The sequence below is a fragment of the Phytophthora sojae genome (genome assembly GCF_000149755.1).
Source record: "Phytophthora sojae unplaced genomic scaffold PHYSOscaffold_2, whole genome shotgun sequence".
In the NCBI taxonomy this organism is placed as follows: domain Eukaryota; phylum Oomycota; class Peronosporomycetes; order Peronosporales; family Peronosporaceae; genus Phytophthora; species Phytophthora sojae.
The window spans coordinates 9,260,288-9,279,319 of NW_009258116.1; the positions used below are offsets into that span (position 1 = coordinate 9,260,288).

At 54.1% G+C, this 19,032-nt stretch overlaps 9 protein-coding genes across 9 annotated transcripts; 6 read left to right on the forward strand and 3 right to left on the reverse strand.

Moving 5' to 3' along the window:
- Positions 1 to 165: 165 nt before the first annotated feature.
- Positions 166 to 1,491, forward strand: PHYSODRAFT_555423 (hypothetical protein; the record flags this gene model as incomplete). Its single annotated transcript, XM_009522692.1, has 1 exon — positions 166 to 1,491. The coding sequence occupies exon 1, from the start codon at positions 226 to 228 to the stop codon at positions 1,489 to 1,491; it is 1,266 nt and encodes a 421-aa protein (XP_009520987.1). The 5' UTR covers positions 166 to 225.
- A 188-nt stretch (positions 1,492 to 1,679) lies between these two features.
- Positions 1,680 to 3,067, reverse strand: PHYSODRAFT_480606 (hypothetical protein; the record flags this gene model as incomplete). The annotated part of the gene is made up of 8 exons (XM_009522693.1): positions 1,680 to 1,788; positions 1,861 to 1,907; positions 1,982 to 2,032; positions 2,113 to 2,178; positions 2,244 to 2,370; positions 2,447 to 2,471; positions 2,548 to 2,632; positions 2,807 to 3,067. 8 exons carry the CDS (start codon positions 3,065 to 3,067, stop codon positions 1,680 to 1,682), a joined length of 771 nt encoding a protein of 256 aa, XP_009520988.1.
- A 144-nt stretch (positions 3,068 to 3,211) lies between these two features.
- On the reverse strand, positions 3,212 to 5,401 carry PHYSODRAFT_486256 (hypothetical protein; the record flags this gene model as incomplete). Its single annotated transcript, XM_009522694.1, has 4 exons — positions 3,212 to 4,307; positions 4,386 to 4,750; positions 4,892 to 4,948; positions 5,075 to 5,401. The coding sequence occupies 4 exons, from the start codon at positions 5,399 to 5,401 to the stop codon at positions 3,212 to 3,214; spliced, it is 1,845 nt and encodes a 614-aa protein (XP_009520989.1).
- A 900-nt stretch (positions 5,402 to 6,301) lies between these two features.
- On the reverse strand, positions 6,302 to 6,569 carry PHYSODRAFT_326695 (hypothetical protein; the record flags this gene model as incomplete). The annotated part of the gene is made up of 2 exons (XM_009522695.1): positions 6,302 to 6,455; positions 6,484 to 6,569. 2 exons carry the CDS (start codon positions 6,567 to 6,569, stop codon positions 6,302 to 6,304), a joined length of 240 nt encoding a protein of 79 aa, XP_009520990.1.
- A 1,318-nt stretch (positions 6,570 to 7,887) lies between these two features.
- Positions 7,888 to 8,551, forward strand: PHYSODRAFT_354090 (hypothetical protein). The gene has a single exon (XM_009522696.1). The coding sequence runs from the start codon at positions 8,099 to 8,101 to the stop codon at positions 8,489 to 8,491; it is 393 nt and encodes a 130-aa protein (XP_009520991.1). The 5' UTR covers positions 7,888 to 8,098; the 3' UTR covers positions 8,492 to 8,551.
- A 1,455-nt stretch (positions 8,552 to 10,006) lies between these two features.
- On the forward strand, positions 10,007 to 10,863 carry PHYSODRAFT_247763 (hypothetical protein; the record flags this gene model as incomplete). The annotated part of the gene is made up of 2 exons (XM_009522697.1): positions 10,007 to 10,361; positions 10,778 to 10,863. The coding sequence occupies 2 exons, from the start codon at positions 10,007 to 10,009 to the stop codon at positions 10,861 to 10,863; spliced, it is 441 nt and encodes a 146-aa protein (XP_009520992.1).
- A 3,487-nt stretch (positions 10,864 to 14,350) lies between these two features.
- On the forward strand, positions 14,351 to 15,064 carry PHYSODRAFT_297274 (hypothetical protein; the record flags this gene model as incomplete). Its single annotated transcript, XM_009522698.1, has 1 exon — positions 14,351 to 15,064. One exon carries the CDS (start codon positions 14,351 to 14,353, stop codon positions 15,062 to 15,064), a length of 714 nt encoding a protein of 237 aa, XP_009520993.1.
- Positions 15,065 to 15,407: 343 nt separating this feature from the next.
- On the forward strand, positions 15,408 to 16,061 carry PHYSODRAFT_285114 (hypothetical protein). Its single transcript, XM_009522699.1, is given in 2 exon segments — positions 15,408 to 15,517; positions 15,532 to 16,061. 1 exon segment carries the CDS (start codon positions 15,725 to 15,727, stop codon positions 15,920 to 15,922), a length of 198 nt encoding a protein of 65 aa, XP_009520994.1. The 5' UTR covers positions 15,408 to 15,517; positions 15,532 to 15,724; the 3' UTR covers positions 15,923 to 16,061.
- Positions 16,062 to 17,492: 1,431 nt separating this feature from the next.
- On the forward strand, positions 17,493 to 17,711 carry PHYSODRAFT_435333 (hypothetical protein; the record flags this gene model as incomplete). The annotated part of the gene is made up of 1 exon (XM_009522700.1): positions 17,493 to 17,711. A coding segment is annotated over one exon (219 nt), but the record flags the coding sequence as incomplete, so codon positions are not given.
- Between the last annotated feature and the right edge of the window lie 1,321 nt (positions 17,712 to 19,032).

Here is a 19,032-nt window from a genome sequence, read left to right on the forward strand (position 1 = left end):
GACTGGCAGCACCGACTGCACGTCCTCCTTGTCTGCTTGTGCGCACTCGGCCGAGCCTCTGCACGCCCAGCGTCTGGATTCCTCACCCCGCCTTCCTCTGGTTCTTATCCAGCTTTTGATACGCTTGGCTTGCCCAGCCTTTTCCGTTGTCTCACTCGACAATTTGCTTGGCCTACGGCAAGCAGACACAGCTCAGTACTCAGTTCACCTAACTCACTACCAACCATGAAGGTCTACGGCATGTTCCTGTTGGCCGCGGCCATGGCCGGCGCTGTGTCGGCCGGCGCCGGCAAGCTCTGCGATATGGACCCGGTCCCGGCCGTCACGCCCGCCGCCACGACTGCCACTGAGGCCCCTGTTGTCCCCGAGACTGAGGCCCCTGTGGCCCAGACAACGGACGCCCCGGCCGCTGAGACCGAGGCCCCCGTGACGCAGGACGACGGCAGCAACGCTCAGCAGCAGCAGCAGAGCAGCGTGGACGGTGAGGCCAGCACCTCGGCGGCCGGCTCGGACGCCACGCAGCAGACCACGCAGCAGGCAACCATCGCTGGCGGCGAGCAGTCGACGACCGGCACCGTCTCGAACGCGTACTCGTACACGGGCGAGAACTGCGGTGGCCCCGGCTCGTACGACCAGGTGACCAACATCGCGTCATGCTCCAAGTCCTCCGTGACGACGTCGAGCCCCGTGTCGCCCCTTGACACGGGCGTCACGGTCGCCTTCCGCGGCCCCATGACCATCTACAACATCGCCGTGTTTGACGGCACCAACGGCACGTGGAGCAAGGTCTCGTCCTACGAGAAGGGCGGCGCCGTCGCCAACATGGTCTTCCTCAACAACGAGAACATCGACTACTCGGGCGCCGGCTCGCCCGAGGGCTTCTGCGAGGCCGATGGCACGGGCACCGCCAAGGAGCCCACGGCCTTCGGTGGCGTGCTTGCTGCGGCCTCGAACCCCGGCGGCCAGTCCATCGTGGCTTCGGAGAACACGGGTGCGGAGGTGCACATCATGACCGACAAACAGTGCGGCGTCGACGTCGAGTGCGAGGGCGCCTACGACACGGACGGCACGGCCTACGCTGGATGGAGCGGCGGCAAGAAGATCTTCCTGACCAAGGTGTCCATGGAGGAGGGCGGTGCGCCCAACGTGCCCGCTATCTGGATGCTGCCCGACCAGGTGACCCACTCGGGCCAGTACGGCTGCAACTGCCGTGGCACGGGCCCCGCCGGCGGATGCGGTGAGCTCGACATCGCCGAGGTGCTGGAGAAGGACACGAGCTACTGTGCCACGCACTACTACTTCTACGACGGCACGTACAACCCGGGCAACGACAAGTTCTCCCAGCGCCCGACGGACGGCCCCACCACGTACGTGACCATCATTGACCAGGACTACGGCGTCAAGGTCATTGAGCTCGGCGCGGACGACTTCGACTTCAGCAGCGGCACCATCTCCAACGACGTTGTGTCGCAGTGGGAGTCCGCCGAGTAAGCTGACGCCGACTGAGAGCACTGCTTTGTTAATAGCCATCCTGTAGTCTTTGGCTTTCTACACAGTTCCCCGGTTGTAGGGCGGATGGCAATATATTGTGAATGTCGAACACTGTGACTCTTCCAGTTGTGTCCACGCTTAACTTGACGTTGTTTGAAGGGACCCCTGAGGATTGGAGCGCTGTTCCTCTATTGAACGGAGGTGAAGTCGATGACGACCTTCGAGAGCTGGAGCCTGTGCTGCGTGTACTGCACACCGGCCATGTCCAAGAGTCGGCGTGACGCCACGAACTTCCAACTGCAGGTGAGTCAGCAAAACACGGTTAGAGATCGGCCTTTACGTCCGTCTTCCAACACTTCAAGCACGTACTCTTGGTTGTACTTGTCGGAGCAGTACACGACTCGTGAGATGCCGCTCTGAACGCACACGAATACAGTTAGAGATCGATCCAGGTAACAATGAACGCGGTAAGGCAAGCGCGTTTGCGTACTTGAATGATCAGCTTGGCGCATTCATTGCAAGGGAAAAGCGCCACGTAAATCTGTGCGTACAAGTTTGAGAAGAATTAGTCGGCATGCTTGACATGAATCCACATTGCAGCAATTAGCAAGGTGTCTTTACCGTGCATCCTTTCACGTCGGTGGAGTTCTTGTTCAAAATCGCGTTCATCTCTGCATGACAAACATACTGAAATTCGACAAAAGTTAGCATCAGAACAGACCAGAAGACGACGTCGACTCAAGCAGTCTTACCGGGTACTTCGTGTCAAGCGGCGAGTTGGTCTCACTTTCGCGAGCCCAGGGTAACTCGTCATCGCCGCATCCATTCGGGAAACCATTGTACCCAATTCCTACGATCTTTCGCTCGGGGTTGACGATGCTAAGCCCCCAAACCACAAATGGAACCGTCATCACCTACAGCAACCCCCCATGACAAGCAATACAGCAGCGCTCACCATGCCCCAACTTGAGTCGACGGATCTGAAAAAAAAGACACATAAAGGTTATCAGAACGCCATCCACTTCAACTTCCATCACCAAATCTCCCGTATCCAACCTTTCGAGCGCATTGCACTGAGGAACGCCACGCTCATGAAGTAGTCGTCCCACGACAAGTAGTCCGATCGTTTCTGCACCACCGACTTGGGCTCAGTCGAGCTCTCAGCCTTCACCGCAGTCTTAACTTCGTCCTCACTCAACTCGGAGACGGTTTCGTTGCTATCCAGCGCTGTTTCATTGGTCTCTGCGTCACTGTCGTCCGCCCCCGCTGCTTGCGCCTTAGCCTTGCCATTCTTCTTCGGCGATGGCGATTTGACGCTGTTGGCCACGGCAGGAACGGGACTCGGATGTGCCTCGCGCGTGGCAGCCGTCACCCACTCCGGGTGCTTGACTAGCACGTGCTGCACCAGGTTGGAGTATCCGTGCTTGAGCCTCTGGGTGCGCGTCTTGCCGCACTTGCAGCGGAACAAGGTGGCCGGATCCGCTTCCTCTTCGACCACACCGACAGACGGCGCGCGGTCCACTTCCGTGTAGAAGAGCTCCGTTATCTGCCGCCCGCTGAGCTTCCGGTCCGCCATGATGCTACACTTTGCTAGACGCCAACAATATATTGTGCGGCCGCCAATTATTGTCGGGATTTCCGCCAATCATACGGATCATGAGAGCTGGACGATTTACAGTAAAATGGTCCATTCAGATGTCCACCTGTGTCTACTTGTGGGTTAAAGAACGGCGCTCACGTTGATCATGATACGCTCCATGGCCACCTGGAAGGCCTGCATCTCCTCGAGGCTGTACAGCTCGCAGTTGAAGCGGGACTGCAGGATGCCCAGGAACAAGCGGATGCCGGCCGGGATGGCCTTGTCGTTGAAGTCGTAGTGGTTCGAGTGCAGCGCACGCGTCTTGTCTTCGTCGCCTGTTTCCTTCGTGCCCAGGAAGAAGTAGCAGCCCTTGCGCTCCTGCAGGAAGTAGGAAAAGTCCTCGGCGGCCATGAGCGGCAACCCCTCCTCACTCACGAACAGCCCCATGTCCATGGCGACCTGCTGCACGTTGCGAGTTTCCACGGGCGGGTTGATCACAGGAGCGTAACCGTCCAGGAAGTGCACGCTGGCTGTGGCGCCGTAAGCTGCACACGTTGAGTGGACCAACGTGGCCACGCGGCTCTTGATCTTCTCAGCGATCTGGAGGTCGAAGTCGCGAATGGTTCCGGCGAGATACGCGCTGGACGGGATCACGTTGTTGGCGTCGCCACCGCGGAACTGCGTCACAGAGACCACGGCCGTGTCCATTGGCGACAGCGAGCGGCTCACAACAGATTGCAGCGCCTGCACCACGGCCGCGCCGGTTAGAATCGGATCCACGCACTGCTGCGGGGCGGACCCGTGGCCTCCAATGCCGTGAATGTCGATGGAGAACTCCACTTCGTGCGCCATAACAGCTCCAGGACGAACGTGAATGCTGTTCAAAGGGAAAGGTGCATTATGTACCCCGTAAACCTCGTCCACATCGATGAGAGCGCCATCCTCGATCATCTTCATAGCTCCTCCGGGGCCCTCTTCAGCAGGCTGGAAAATGAAACGCACGAACGTATCCTCGGGCAGCAAGTGCGCGTTACGCACCACCAGAGCGCAGAGTCCAAGTACCATGGCCATGTGGCCATCGTGGCCGCACATGTGTGCTGCAGCAGTAGAAATCTGGAATTCACTGTCATCATCATCAGCCGTGGCGCCGGGCGCGGGTGGAGCGCCAACCGTCTGTGTGGTGATAGTCGACGGCGCTGGAAGTGTCGTCGCCGGAGCGCTCATATTCTCGTCGGTGCTCACAACGCAGCACGGCGCAGGTTCGGGCGGTGCTTGGAGGTCCTCATCATCTTCTTTAGCCTTCGGTGGCGAAGACTGCGGACTCGAGGTTTTCCGCTTCTTGCGCTTGCGAAGCTCCTTTCGCCCCTTCTTCTGCGTGGAGCAGTAAGGCAAGTGTTCGTTCAGCTCTTCAATCGGCAGGGCGTCCATGTCCGCACGGAACGCGATCACAGGCAGCTTGCGCTTGTCCGATGACGAAATGGTAGCGTTGTCACGGCAGACGTCCACTACAAGTCCCGTAAGCGCCATCTCGCGAATGTTCTTGCCCGGGATATGCAGCGCCTGCTCGCAGAACCGCTTGATAAACGCCTGCGTGCGCACTTCCTGGTACCCCGTCTCCGGGTACCTGTGAATGGCGCGTCGGACGTCGCGCAGCATGCGCGAGAAGCCAATCCAGTCCACCTCACCGGCGGCATCCTCAACACCAATCGACCCCTCCACAGCGGCCTGGTCAGCCGACGCAGCCAGCGCTGCATCCAGCACATTGACTGAGTCCAGCTGCCCCCTGTTGTTCTGCGTGAACCCCTTGAGGAACGGCGAGACCTTGCCTAGCATAGCGTTTAGTCCGTGCTTCCACGGGTCGTCGGGAGGGTACAGGCTCTTGCTGTTGCTGTACATGTGCGCGGGGACCCCAAGCGTGTGGCTGGTCGTCGTCGTCTTGCCGTTGTAAGCGGCCGCCACGGCCTTGGCCTCGTCCAAGCCCTGCGCCGCGTTCCCGTAGCGCACGCTCTTGCCGCGCAGCCGCAGGCCGCGCAGCTCCTCGGGCGTCTCGTAGTAGCGCTTGAGCACCTCGTCCTTCTTGAGCAGAAGCTTGCGGATGGCCGCCTCGCTTACGCCGAACTTCTCGGCCAGCTGGCGTTTGGAGATCTTGCTGTTCTCGGCGATCTGGATGATCTCCACGCGCTGGTTGTCGTTCAGGCGCTTGCCCGAGCCCTGCTTGGCCTTCTTAGGTGTCGTGTCGGTGTCATGGTCCTGCTCTTGATCGTGCTCGTGCTCGTGCTCGTGCTCCTGCGGGTGGAGCTCTTGCTGCTGGTGCTGGTCGTGGTCGCTCATGGCACTTGAGCTTGAAGCGGCAGGAAGCTAAAGTGCGCTGCGTGGCAACCAATTAAGCCGCGTACTTAGAGGGGAGGTTGAAGAGCAGGGATTGGCTGAAAATAGGAAAATAAGGATAAATATCGTGACGGTGCCGACACATATGATTTTATACTTAGCCACTGTATGATGGCCATGGTCCAATCAAATGGTGATGACCGATTATTATCGAATGAGAAGGGCGATAGATGGTATTTTATCCAATCATCAACGTTAGGGGTAGGTGTATGAGCCGCCGACACTCCTGCCGACGTATAATGTAGGCAGGGCTGTCGAGATATGTTATCCACCTATAGTAAAGTTAAGTAATAAGGTGATCATACACATATTTTGCACGGTGCCGACACTTTACTTTGACTTTGTATTGCTTCTGTTTGCCTGTTCGAAGCGTTTTGTGTGACGCTTTCACTTGCTCTACAAATTCAACCGAGTTTCTCGGCAACGCTATTCCCGAAGCAGCATTGTGTCATATAGAAAGCTGCTTTGGGTGAGGCATTGTTGGTGACACTATGGCCACTGCCGCTAAGGTACCGCCGTCAATACATGTAAGTGATTCCGCAGCAGTTGAGAGTTTAAAGTGGTACAAGAATTAGAAATATTCACTGTTATATACATACTATTCGTGCAATATACTACAGCACTAAGCAACGCCGCGCCTGTAGAAAGCGCCATCCCACCATGCAGCGGCGGCGGCACCAGTCGCGCCACCAGTAGCAGCAGTACCCCCTCCGGGAGGAGTCCCCCCCAAGCTCGACATCAGCGAGCGTGCCCTCCGCCGCACCTGGCGATCGACAACTCGCAGCCGCCGCGCTGCTGCTTCGGGTGCTGCTGGTTGTAATGGCGGTACTGGGACGAGGGCGGCTACTGCTGTGGGGGCGTGGTCCTGGGTTGGCTCTGCAGCTCCGCGTGCTGCTGCTGCTGCCTGCAGCGTGACGAGTGGGTGGCCGCCAGGCACAGGCTTCCTATCGGGCGTCCTCCCTCCTCGTCTTCCTTCTCCTCCTCCTCCCACCCCTCGCTGTTGCCCTCCGCCGACCTCCACGCACTTGGTGCATCTATCTTCCGCCGTGCCCTTGGTGGTCGCAGGCTTCGGGGCCTTCGGCTTGGAGGCAAGCGCCATGACGCGCGCCATTCGCGCGGGTGCGAGCACTGGCCCGACGCGTCCGTGGCCGGGTACGGGCACCGCGCGTCCGTGTGTGAGATGGCCGTGCACGTGCCAGCGGGGGAGGACTGTTGTCCTTCGTGCCCTTGGTCATCTCGCCGTCCTTCGTGCGAACTCGATCAGGGGCGCCGCCACCATGCCAGAGAAATGAAAATGCAAGGTGTTAAGATGGCCATTTAGACCAATCGTAGAAATTCAGTATTGTAACCAATGCTCGATAGTGTCGGCAGGTGTCGGCCGCTGTCGGCACCGTCATGGTTCGCAAGTACCTGTGCGATTGATTACAAACTATTTGAAAGGTTCGCAAACATTCCTACTAAGTACGATATTCAGTGTGGGCACTGCTCCTTAGAACATCTCCAGGCGGTGGGTCTTACCCTAAGACGTAGCAGGGTCTTTGAGATCACAATTTTACAGTTGAGACCCGCGCAGACCGACTTACTTCCAGCGGTGAGTTCTATAGCGAGGCTTATAAGTCCATTCCCGCATGTGAAAATTGCATTCAGTCTTGGTGCAATCTTTTAAATACGGCGACTCTTCAGTTTTGTATGGGTGGCATTAAAGATTGTGGTCTTATTTTAAGACTCGAAAGCCAATCTATAGGTCCCGGTGAAGTTAAAACCTGCAATAGGACCTTCTGGTGGAAGCCTTAAGTCTCGGTCAAGTCTTAACAGCGTTACTTTTAGGATAAAACCGTGTTTGAGACCAACCGCTGGAGATGCTCTTATAGAATTTTCAGACTAGAGGCGAAGCTTTGGTCTGGGAGGACAGTGTAGACTTCCTTTGTGTACCTAAATTTATAAACGTGGGGTAGGCAAGAATAATGTAACATGAAAGTTGGTGGCAAGTTTTCAAATCCTGGTGTAGCGCCTTTAAAAAAATGGCGAAATTGCCGCGCAAAAGACACGAAAAAAGTTAAAGGCGCGCTCGGCCGGGGGCCGAGCGCGTTGAGGTCATGCATTCCAGCTATACAAATTTACACAAGAAGGATTCATGGGGTTTAGTCAATTTACAGACGCAGGAAACAGTGCAATCCGTTAGTTGTTATTTCAATGATGTTGAGTAAATGTTAGCTTATTGGGGACGAAGTCCCCACTATAATCAGGCGACTCTGATTTAGTGAGTTTTTACGTCTCTTATATACACTCCTCTTTACTTTTTACATCAATTCTGCGAATGGGTTAGGGTCACAATTTAGAATCACTCACACGGGGACCATTAGCGTGCTGATGACCGGGTATCAGTGACGTGCCGTCGAGTAGCAACTACAAGGACGCAACAGGTACAGTATCTCCTCCTGCTTATTTTGAAGACTAGGCGCAGATGACGAGCTGGCCAATGAGTTGGAGCAGCTCGAGCAGTATGAGCCGCAGCTCGTGTCGGTGCCTCTCGGTAGCAGTAATGGCTCTATGTATGGCGGCGTCCATGTGCCATATGGATACCACTGTGTCAAGCTGCAGTGATGCCACCATGGTCTGGATGAAGGCATTGGGCTGATTATGCTATTTTTCCAGCAGCGCACGATGAACTTCTTGACTGAGCGTGAGAGCATCTACAAACACCCGGTCTGCAGCTGTGCGTTGCAGTCAAGGAAGTCCTCGTCCAGCTCAACCTGCGGTGTGAATTGGCGACAGAGCGTGGAGCACGCCCACCTCAAGCGCAAGCAACGTAAGGGGCGGCACAAGATGACAATTGCGGTCAAGCTGCAGCAACTCCACGCCAGCTACAGCGTGAAGAACCAGGAGCTGTTGATGAGGTTATCTACCTACGCGTGTAGACGGGTACTTTTGAAAACCCGTGCATGTCAGAGTCGCGGCAACGACATCGGCCATAGCGGCTGGGTGCAGGTGACACCTGGAGATAGCATTTCACTATGGATCGCGAAAGCTTAAGTACTAACACCTTCGTATTTTCACACTGAAAAATGAACACACCACGAAATTTAAACATGTCGTTAATCCCTCATTCACTTCTCGTTGTGCCAGTGTGCACTGCAACTATGTAGTGCACATTCTGTCATTACGTTGTACACTATAGTCGAATATACATGAATGTGTGCCCACATTCGAACCCCAGGACAGATATATGTAGTGGAGGGTTTCACGGAAGCAACCCCAGCCCACTCAACGGGAGACGTCTATGGATCGACGCCGTCAAGCTGGCAGTAGAATAGAGAGAACAGTAAAACCAATGCGATCGACAGAGAAGTCGGTTTGGTAGAAGACGCTGGCAGAAGGTCTAGCAGGAGTCGTCGGCAGGAAGCAGCCGACAGCTAGCAGCAGAGACGCAGACAGAGATCACTTTGAGATTTACCTCTAAACCAAAAACAGAGCTTTGGTTTGCCTGGGAACACCAGCTTCCCTCGTAGTCCCGAACCCTACTACAGTGTACCGGTCTACCGTCAACAAGATCTGATGGTATGTTGTTTGCAAAATAGCCAAGCGGATGGAGAAGCAACACATTTCTCGAGTGGGGACGTCGTCCAAAACTCTGTGACCAACATAGTTTTGGATGTCGCCCCCTGAAGCAACATGAGCACAGCGAACGTGATGCTCCGCTAGTAACGAAAAAATGCAGCTATCCTAGTTATGATTTTCCGAATAAATTTCATAAATTCACTACACTGTGTGGTACACGCTACGGATACAGTCGGCATTCTGGGAACAACCAGCCACGAAACGTACAAACTCCTTGATGTTACGGTAGCCATAATCTGTGGACTATGGACTCAGGCGACATTTGCCAATTAAAGTTGGGGGGGGGCTCCCGGCCGCTGAAATAAAATTGGTTAGGCTGTTCAGCCAGCGAAAGCTGTCCTCCCTGTAAAAAGACCCAACTAGAGAATTGGGCTGGTAGTGTGCTTGGGGCAATACGAAATGTACATGCAAAACAAACTGTAGGCATTAGCTCGAAAAATCAGTTGAAGCATCTATGAAGAATGCGTGGAGATATGGGTCTGTAACTCTCAAGGAACTGCCCTCAGATTTCGTTTCTCGTAGCAACGCGCTCGGTTCCTAAGGCAGCCCCCGCCTTTGTGGTCTATATTCGCTGTCTTAGTGCCGAGCGAGTTGCTGCAGTGAGCGGAATCTACTATCCATGAAGTATCTATCAATTCATCTAACTACGCACCGTTCCGTACGTTCAAGACCATCACCTACGCCCGGTCCGTGTGCGCTTGTTGAGTAAGTTCACGTAATATTCGAGCACGGTTACTCTTTGGATGCATTTACTCTGTTTTGCAAGAACATACTTTCAATTCTGGAGCACGAACGCGCCAGAACGGTCGTCTTGGAAGCACCGCCACGAAGGAGCAGGGTAGTCGTGGCAAGGCGCATCGCGACCTGCCAAACGATTTTAGGCTGACTGCGATGTGCTGGAAGCACGCGGTCAGATGATAAGTGCACACCATGGCAGTTGGACGGTATGCTGGCAGCACGGCGAGCAGAAGGCGGCGGGCGAAGCCGAAGCCGACACCGCTGTACGCCAACTTCCTCGGGTTCATTGCAGTCGCTGGTGCTGACCAGCAAGGACACGGGTGTCTGGTCCACGTGTGGCTGATCCTGCTCAACCTCAACCCGAAGGTCGAGATCGAGCTGCAGAAGCCGCCTCGGTTGTTCGGCGACCCCAGCTACGTGCCAACGACGGATGACGTGGGAGGCCTCGTGTATCTGGAAGCCGTGCTGCGAAAAAATCTACGCTTGGACCGGACCCACTGGTGCTTCAACGCCAAGGACTCGTGGTCGGACACGTTCGCGAAGAAGGGTATGGTGCATGAGCACCGCCTGTTCAAGTGCGGCATGGGACCACTGCAGCGAGTCACACGCAGCATTAATCCTAGATATGACCTTGTCATCGTAATACATGCATTCCATAGCTTGTCAGCTTACCATAGCTCAACAGATCCGGGAACAATATTATGCTGTTAACGTATTTCTTCAGAATACATGTAAACATAATGTAAGTTGTCGTTTAAGCCTCCAACCTGCTGAACCTAATTAAAATACCTTCATAAAAAATATAGGATCGATATTGATACAAAATCATAGATTTATAAGGACTGTGTACTTAGAATTTGTATTGGCTCAGTACCTACTTTTTCTGTGGGCCACAGATGTGAAGCCTCGAATTAATCCTCGTACTACAGAGTAGCACTACCAGGATAAAACTATTTTGCACAGGTTGTTTCGGGGACGAGTGCAATGGGGCGTCTAATCTCCAAACGCCCGCGGTGTCGACTGCACCACCCAGAGCTCGGAATCAGTAAATAAAATAAAAAGTTGGGCAATAAAATAACTGAAATAATTTATTGTGGTCGACCGCAGTGATCAGTATTTCTCAGATTCTCAGATAAGGGCTTCTAGAAGCTTCGGAGGCATCCAAGCTATACGCGTTAAGTAATTCTCCTCTTCTCGCTATCATTTCGAAATCTACCATGTCCCCGACGCCGAAGCAACTCACCAGAACCCTCAACTCGAAGCTGTCAAACGGCTGCTGCTAGTGATGACCGTGCTCGAAGATGTGCAAGCTGTCATCCTCTGGTGGCTACACCAACACGATCGACCACCTCCAACGTGACCCACAAGACTACCTACCTCTCGAAGTACGAGATCAGAGTAGTGCGTCCAAGAACTCGTTCTACTACTGCTGTGGACGAGCCCTCTCACGATTTCGTAGAGATCGTTGCAAGTGGCGATGAAGAGGGTGAGAATCTCTCTTTTGCAGAGAGACTACGCCTGGTGAAAAGCACTACGCTGAAGTCCATCGACCTTCGCTGGATTCCACCGACATCGAACGACGTTGAACGTTTATTCTCTAGGACGGGACTAGTCCTGACCGACCGCAGGCAAATTATGCACCCTACGACTCTCGAGACGCTGTTGATGCTGAAGTTCAACGGAAGCTTGGGGCCCTGAGCTTGTAGCGGACGCACTCAAGACTAATTATACGACCACTACACGTTTTCTCTTGTTAAAGAGACAACGTGGGAGGTAGCTGATTAGTGGTTTACTTGATGATCAATAGTTTATTGCCCAATAATTTATTGACGCGAGTGGACCCCCTCAATAAAATAAAATAAAATAAAATATTTTTTCCCGAGCTCTGACACCACCATACCCAGGCAAGAACTGCGAAAGCCCTGACGACACCGACACCTCGGGACGAGCGAAGCCAGGTGAAGCTCAGGCTTCGGCTCAACCCCCACACAATTGGTGAATCGGAGGCTTAGTTTTGGCTCCCCCTGGTATGGCCGATTCACCCCCTTCCCCATACAAAAACCAAGTGAGCACTGTTCACGATGCCAATGTTGATTCATGCTCTTTCGTAAGACGATACTTAGCCCCAGAGAACCTTAAGACAAAGCGTCTTTCGTTTTGCAATCAACGCATTTTGGCTACATCTTGGTTTTAGTATACCAGTGGCTACATTGTATTTTGTCCGAGGACAAATCGGCAAAATTCGATGTTACAAGAGATAAATTTTCAACGGCTTATAGGCAACCCGGAGCGTTGCTCCGGGAGAGTACACAGGTCGACGAATAGTTTCATGGACGATGATAATGGATAATAATTGAGTAAATCCTAAAGTTTTTTGTTTTTAATCCTTAAAAGCACTACCAGCCCAACTCTCTAGTTGATTCTAACATGGGCATCTACTGCGCCTGCTTCGCAGCCGCAGCATCTGCCCGAGAATGCGTAATTGAACAAATAGTTGCGCACATCGAAGTGTATCGATACGGAAATGATGTTTCAGCCAAACATTTGTGAGGCTGGTAACCAGCAAGCCCCGTTCTTCTTTATCGTGGTGGGTTCTCAGGAACCGAAAGTCACCAATTGAGGTTGCCTGGTCTGATGAGGCCATCGGTGACATAACACCCTGGTCAGCGTCCAATGGCTGCGTTGGCGCCAGCAACGAGAGAGCTATTTCATTCATTTTGCAGGTAAGGTATACTGTGCTCATTTTTGTATGCTAACGATCAGACGAGAGAGCTACAGTAGCGGGACGAAGTAGAGACGCATGGTGCGCTGGTCTTGACCTTTTAACTTGAGGATGTTAGCTAAGTGACAATAATGATCCTCAATTCAAAAACAAAACAAACAAACAAACTTTTAACTTGAGGGCTTGGGGGGGGGGGGTAAATTGTGGGATGAGAAATACGCTAATGGGCCAATTCCTTGGAAGTGGTTGCTTCAACGCAGGGAAAAAAGTCTTATTCAAACGAACGATGCTCGTGTCACCGTCGAGTTGAGCTGATTGGTTTGGCGACAGACACGAGGTTGGACATCTTTGGCTAAGAGTGATTGGGTATTGAGCAAATTGACATGTAAAAAAAATGCAGCCTGCACCTAGACAAGTCACGTTGGTCATCTTCAGCTAAGCTTGGTCGATTATGGCGCAAATTGCCTTCAGCGAAGCCATGACGCTCTCATAGTGAGTGTACCGGAGCGTCCGTAAGTATTTGAATGCAGGTTTTGGTAAATAATAAACGATTAGTTTCAACCTTTGGTGAATAATGTGCATAAATCTTAGCATTTATTGACGGGTACCCGATTCCGGTACAATTAAGAAAGAGAGACCCGGTTTGGTACCCGGTTTTGGAAAGTTACAAGTTTTTTGCCGAGGCCAAGCACAGGTCTTCGACCTGTGAATATCCCGAGAAGGACGATGGAGGACGCTAAACCGAAAAGACCGACAAGACAGCTAGGACGGGGGATTGTGCCCACGTAGTCGCATGATCCGCTGCGGCGGCAAAACAGGTAGTTTTAGCGCGTCAGAGGCGAAGTGTTCAACGCGTGATCAACGATGGCAGCGATGCTATCAGCCGCAGTCTGTGTGTCAACGATGCGCCATAAGCTCGGTTGAAGCTGTAGAGATTAGATTGCTGTGCAGTTAATTCACGTAACACGTAGCTTAGTGGCGGCTGAAACAACACTCGCGTGGTAGTAAAGTGCACACGTAACAATACGAGGGCTTGCCCTGATATGAGTGTGTGGCAGCACGGGTACTTCCGCCTAGCACAACCAGCCCCTCAGCGCCAATACAATACGGCCAGTTATCCGCTATCCGATACACAACGCGCTTCGTGGAGCTGCTCCAGCGGAGCAGCGGGGGCTTTGGGCCGCATTGTTCCTGGTTTCTGGGTGATTTATGCTCTGCGGCCACACATGTCAAGACCTCCAAGATCGACGCCGTCATCTCGCCCCCGTCATCTCGTCCCCATTGTGTAGCCGCATCCTGGTTGGCTTCCGCGACTTCGGAGGAGGGCTGGAGTGGAACCGGCGTCAATATCAAGCAAGTCTGTTGTGGTATCGAGGCGGTCCTGGACCGACCAGAACCACAGTACACGGCGAGTAAGCAAGGTATTCGCAGAGGTAACAGGGGGCTACATAGCTCAGCAGTAGGCGAGGATAGATATACGACAGGAGCTGAGCAGGATAGAGTCTATCTGAGCACTTCTAAATCAACCACCTGAAAGTCAAGTGACTGTGGGAGTCAAGAAAAGCACAAGACACAACAAAGAATTCTTTAGCTACCTGTTGGGTGCTAATCGGAAGGGTCACTGATGGCGTCGAGTGGGGTTGGCGGTGACAAGAGAGAGATGAAGATCAAGGAGAAGGTTGAGGTTCCTTCCCCAAGGAGGTCGCGCGCTGCAAGCGTGGAGGACGTCGAAGCACGTGCGCAAACTCCAGGCAGTCGCCCGGCAGAGTGCCGAGGCGCAGCAGATGACGCGTGAGCAGTTAGAGCATTTCTACATGAAGCAGATGGAGCTGGCCAGGCAGACACAAGAAACGTTCCAGGACCAGTACCAAAACCAAGTCGAGCTGCACACGAAGCAGAATGAGATGCAAGAGCAGCTCCAGGAGCAGTACAATACGGTGTCAGAGCAGTACAGGCTGCTTCAGGAGGCCTCTGTGGCGATGGGTGTGCAAAACAAGAAGATTGAGGCTCTCGAAGAGAAGATTGGATCGCGGGCCAGCTCAAGATGGGGGTGGTTCGCCGAAAAGGGAGGCGGCCAAGCTGATGTGGACATGTCGGGCCAAGGTGAGATGCCACCCACACCCAGCGCCCCAGTCATCGCTACCGGAGCCAATCTGCCGATACCACCTCTCTACAGAGGCACGACCACGTTAGACATGAGGGCGTTCATGGATGCGTATATGGTCTACGAGAGACGGGTCAGAGCGCTAAGTTCAGGAACGTCGGCGCGAGTGTACCTGATGCCATTGCGTCTCTGCATCGAACAGAAGACGTTGGTGCGTATCTGCGCGTATGAACTCTGCAAAGCAGAGGAGGACGTCAGTGACACGGAGTGGAAGGAGTATTTCCTGCCGGCACGAACGACATTGCGCCGTGACTACTCCCAGCTACAAGCCGACATGAAGAAGTTGGAGATGAAGGCGACGTACCAAGACGCGGAGTCGCGCTTGGTAACGCTGCTGTCTGACTTCCATGCGATCCTGGACTAGCATGCCATGGAGGACTTTCCCAGCGAGGAGCCGAAGAAGGCGGTAGAGTACTTGGCGAACGCACTTCGCCCGTATTCGTTCAGATCCACGGTCAACACTGAGTTGTTCCGCCGCTGCAACAAGGAACTGCAGCGTTCGGTCCCTAAGTTTGTGGCTTGGTAAAGCCTCGAGTCATTTCTGCCTTTCGAGGCTAACATTTTGGCGGAACAAGCGCGAGTGGGGAAGAAGAATCATTTTGGTGAGAGCTCGGGTGCTGCTGCTAGAGGATTGGGTAATTCTTCTCAAGCAAAGCGCCCTACCCCGGCTCGCCTTGGACCAGGACCAGCATCAGCGGCAGCGCCTAAGAGCCTGTTCGTGTTGTACTAGAGATGGAGAATGTATCCATCTCCAGACAAATTTTAAGCCAATCACAGGACAGATATGGGATGGCTCTCCTCCCCACTTGAGAAAATGCCGACTCGCCTCACCAGTGCGGCCACACGTGTGGCACATGCCGCTGCTCAAGGCTCTTCGGTTCCTGCGCCCCCCGCACGTCATGACGAAACGCCAGCGTCCGAGCCCCTCGTCTCGCTGACACCATCTGCCGGTGATGAAGGTCTGCTGCTAGAAGGCGCCGAGACTGCGTCCACATTTGTTCCGCTAGCTCAAGTATCAGTGGCGATGTCTGCTACGCCAGAGCCTACTCCCGCTCCATCTCGCATGCTCGAGCGTCTGCAAGCCTCGGCCGCACCGCAAGCAGCACAGGGCCGAGGCAAGTCTCGTCTGAAAGGAGCTTCTAACGTCAAGCCGTCGTTTGCCTGGACACCGAGAGCGGCCGAAGTGCTGTTGCGGCTTCGCTATGATACCATGAGAGGTTGATTTCAGGGAACGAGGAGCCCCAAGCAGCTTACTGCGGCATGGAAAATGCTTGCTGCCGAAACATTCCGCCTCGGAGGGCTTGAAGTTGATGCAGGGCAGTGCAAGTCAAAGGTGTGTATGATGACAAACTATTGACAGGAACTTGTTAATGCTAACCGAGTTCACTTCATTTTAATCCTATTGTAGCTGAAGCATATGCACAAGCAGTACACCGCGTACCGTGTTGCTCTGGAGGCTACCGGTAACGCCACCGAGAAGCCGCTGAAGGAGCCCGTGTGCTACGAGGCTATGCGTGACGTGTGGGGGGACTTAGAAGGCATGGATGCGGACGCGCTTTTCTCTAGTGATGCAACAAGCACTGAACTGCTGGAGGACGAGGCTGCACTGGAGCTCAGCCAGAGCTCCAGGAGGTCCTGGTTCGCAACTGTCTGCATACAAAGCCACAGCCTGTGCCACGGCGGAGCACGCAGCGAGGACAATTGCATCTTCGTCTCCCATGTTGTGCCTGGCCCTGTAAATCCCTAGGTAGATCCGCCCCTCTCCACCTCAAAGAGCTGGAGACGAATTCACAGTGCCATCTCTAGTTGTCTTGTTGTGTGCTACCTACTTTTGACCAATCCGGTCACACTTTTGGTTTTCGTCTAGATCTCCAGCTACGTAGCGAACAGGCTCTAAGCCAACGGGCGTGGCGACACCGCGGGGAGCTCCAAGAGGACCTGCGCGATGGCTTTCGCCACCTCATTAGCCCAGGCCTACCACGGGATGCTTCAAGTGTTGCGACACTAGTCACGGTATTTTCCAGTATCCGCACGCTAGTGAGGGAGAAGCCCGTCAGCTATGGCAACAGGCACGTGGAAAGAGTAGTGCGGTTGGTGCAGTGGACGTGGCAGACGAAGTACAGGAGGTAGGAGCAGTGGCTACGGACGACGCGGAGCCAAAGTCTAAGAAGCCGGTGTTCCTAAATGGTTGGGTAGCGGACGGCATGGAGACTCGTGTTCTCTTGGATAGTGGAGCTGGAGCGTCGATTGTGTCGCCGTCGCTGATTCATACGCTGCGAGAGCGAGGGCAATGGGTGGAGGTCCGTGATGTTCGGGTGCGCTCCAAGGCCTCGAGTTTCACTTCAGAGCGGATCCCTACTTAAGTATTAAGCAGGAGTGCAGGCTCCGTTTCGAGTTCGAGACACCTGAGGGGCGCCTCATACTGCGAAATGTCCTGTGTTGGATTTCGGTAGCGGCGTTGCCTAAGGGTCTGGGTGATGTACTACTTAGCGGGCATGTAATGGGACGGCTTGGCTACGATCCGGAGGAATTGCTCAGACAAGCAAGGCTGGCGCAGGCGGAGTACGATTTTGAAGAGCCGATGGACCAGACTTCCAGTCCTCTTATTACCAGTATTGACGGGGCATCACCAGCAGAGTTGCCGGAGGAACCGTCCTTGCGCGACGCGGAGGAGACCTGCTACTTCCCAGCCCCGCCCAATGATGAAAAAGTGTACATTGACAAGCAAAAGATACAGGAAATTCTCGATGCACCCGTGAAAGATGCGCTCGAGAAGCAGGCGCCGATTTTCTTTGGACTTCTTCAAGGGATATTGGCAGTTTCTCTTGGACGAATCCTGCCAAGAATTTTTTTCCTTCCTCACTGATGCGGGCATCTACACACCGACGAGGGTCATGATGGGCGGGACAGACAGCGTCGCGTACTGCCAGTCCACCGTGCAGGAGATGTTCAAGGACTTGCTGTACAATGGCGTCTTAATCTGGCTAGAAGACATTTTGGGGTACAGTGATACGATCGAGGGCTTGCTGGAGCTGTTGACCAAGGTGTTGGACATTTGCATTGCTAAAGGGCTCAAATTGAACCCTAGCAAGTGTCACTTCTTCCTGACGGAAGCGGTCTGGTGTGGCCGTGTCATCTCCTCTAGCGGTCAAGCACAACCCCGAACGGATCCGGGCGCTGCAGGAGCTGCCCGCGCCACAGACTGGGCAGGATCTACAACAATTCCTATGCGCGTTAAATTGGATGCGCTCGTCTTTGCCGGGTTTTAACAAGCTGGTGGCGCCGCTGCATAAGCTCATGGAGCTGGTCTACAAGCAGGCGACGTCCAGGAAAAAGAGCGCCGTGTCGAAGGTGGCGCTTGCAGCGGCGGGCTGGACGACGGTGCATTCGGCTTGTCTCGAGGAGTGCAAGCAATCCCTTAGTCAGGTAGTGGAGTTGGCGTTTCCCGACTACGAGAAGCAGTTGTGTGTCTTTGCCGACGCCAGCGTGTCGCACTGGGGTGCTGTCATTAGCCAGATTCCGAAAGGCCATGTGGGCCGAGCTCCCGTGGAGCAGGCGCACGAGCCACTCATGTTTCTCAGTGGTACATTTTCTGGGTCGGCGCAGCATTGGTCGATTGTGGAGAAGGAAGCTTTCTCACTGGTGGAGACGTGTAAGGCCGATTATTTGTTGCATCGTCCAGGTGGGTTTCTCCTGTTTACGGATCACAGGAATCTCACTTATATTTTCAGCCCGACGGCTATTGCACCTACGGTGTCTAAATTCACGGCCGACAAGCTCCAGCGATGGTCTCTGGTTCTTCTCGGCTACGATTACACCATCCACGATATTTCGGGGAGGATAATGTATGGGCAGACCTTCTGTCGCGTTGGGGTTCGAAGCTCGAGGCGATGTGCGCCATCCACATTACGAACGTGGTGACATCGCCGCAACTGGATCCGCGGTTTGAGTGGCCGACGCTCCAGGAGGTTCATCGGCGCCAGCAGCAACACGCCTCGGAGAGACAGCGAGAGGCGAACGAGGGGCACGTGACACTGTAGTGACCAGCAGCAAACATGGCGTACGGCGGAACAGCAGATTTGGATCCCCGCTATTTATGCAGATTTGCAGATGAGGATCTGTATTATTGACCACTTTGGTGCTGCGGGCCATCGAGGTATCAAACCCACGAAGCAGGGGATCATGGAGCGATTTTGGTGGCTTGGTATAGAGACGTAAATCATTTTGTCCTGCGATGTCCCCACTGTGCCAGCACGGCCGGTGGTTTGGTACCAAGGCCGCTCGGAGAGGCTATGCACGCCGACAAGCCAAATGAGCTGATCCATTGGGACT

Coding starts and splice junctions, on each gene's coding strand:
- PHYSODRAFT_354090 (XM_009522696.1), top strand. CDS start 8,099: ATGCTATTTTTCCAGCAGCGCACGATGAACTTCTTGACTGAGCGTGAG.
- PHYSODRAFT_285114 (XM_009522699.1), top strand. CDS start 15,725: ATGTCTGCTACGCCAGAGCCTACTCCCGCTCCATCTCGCATGCTCGAG.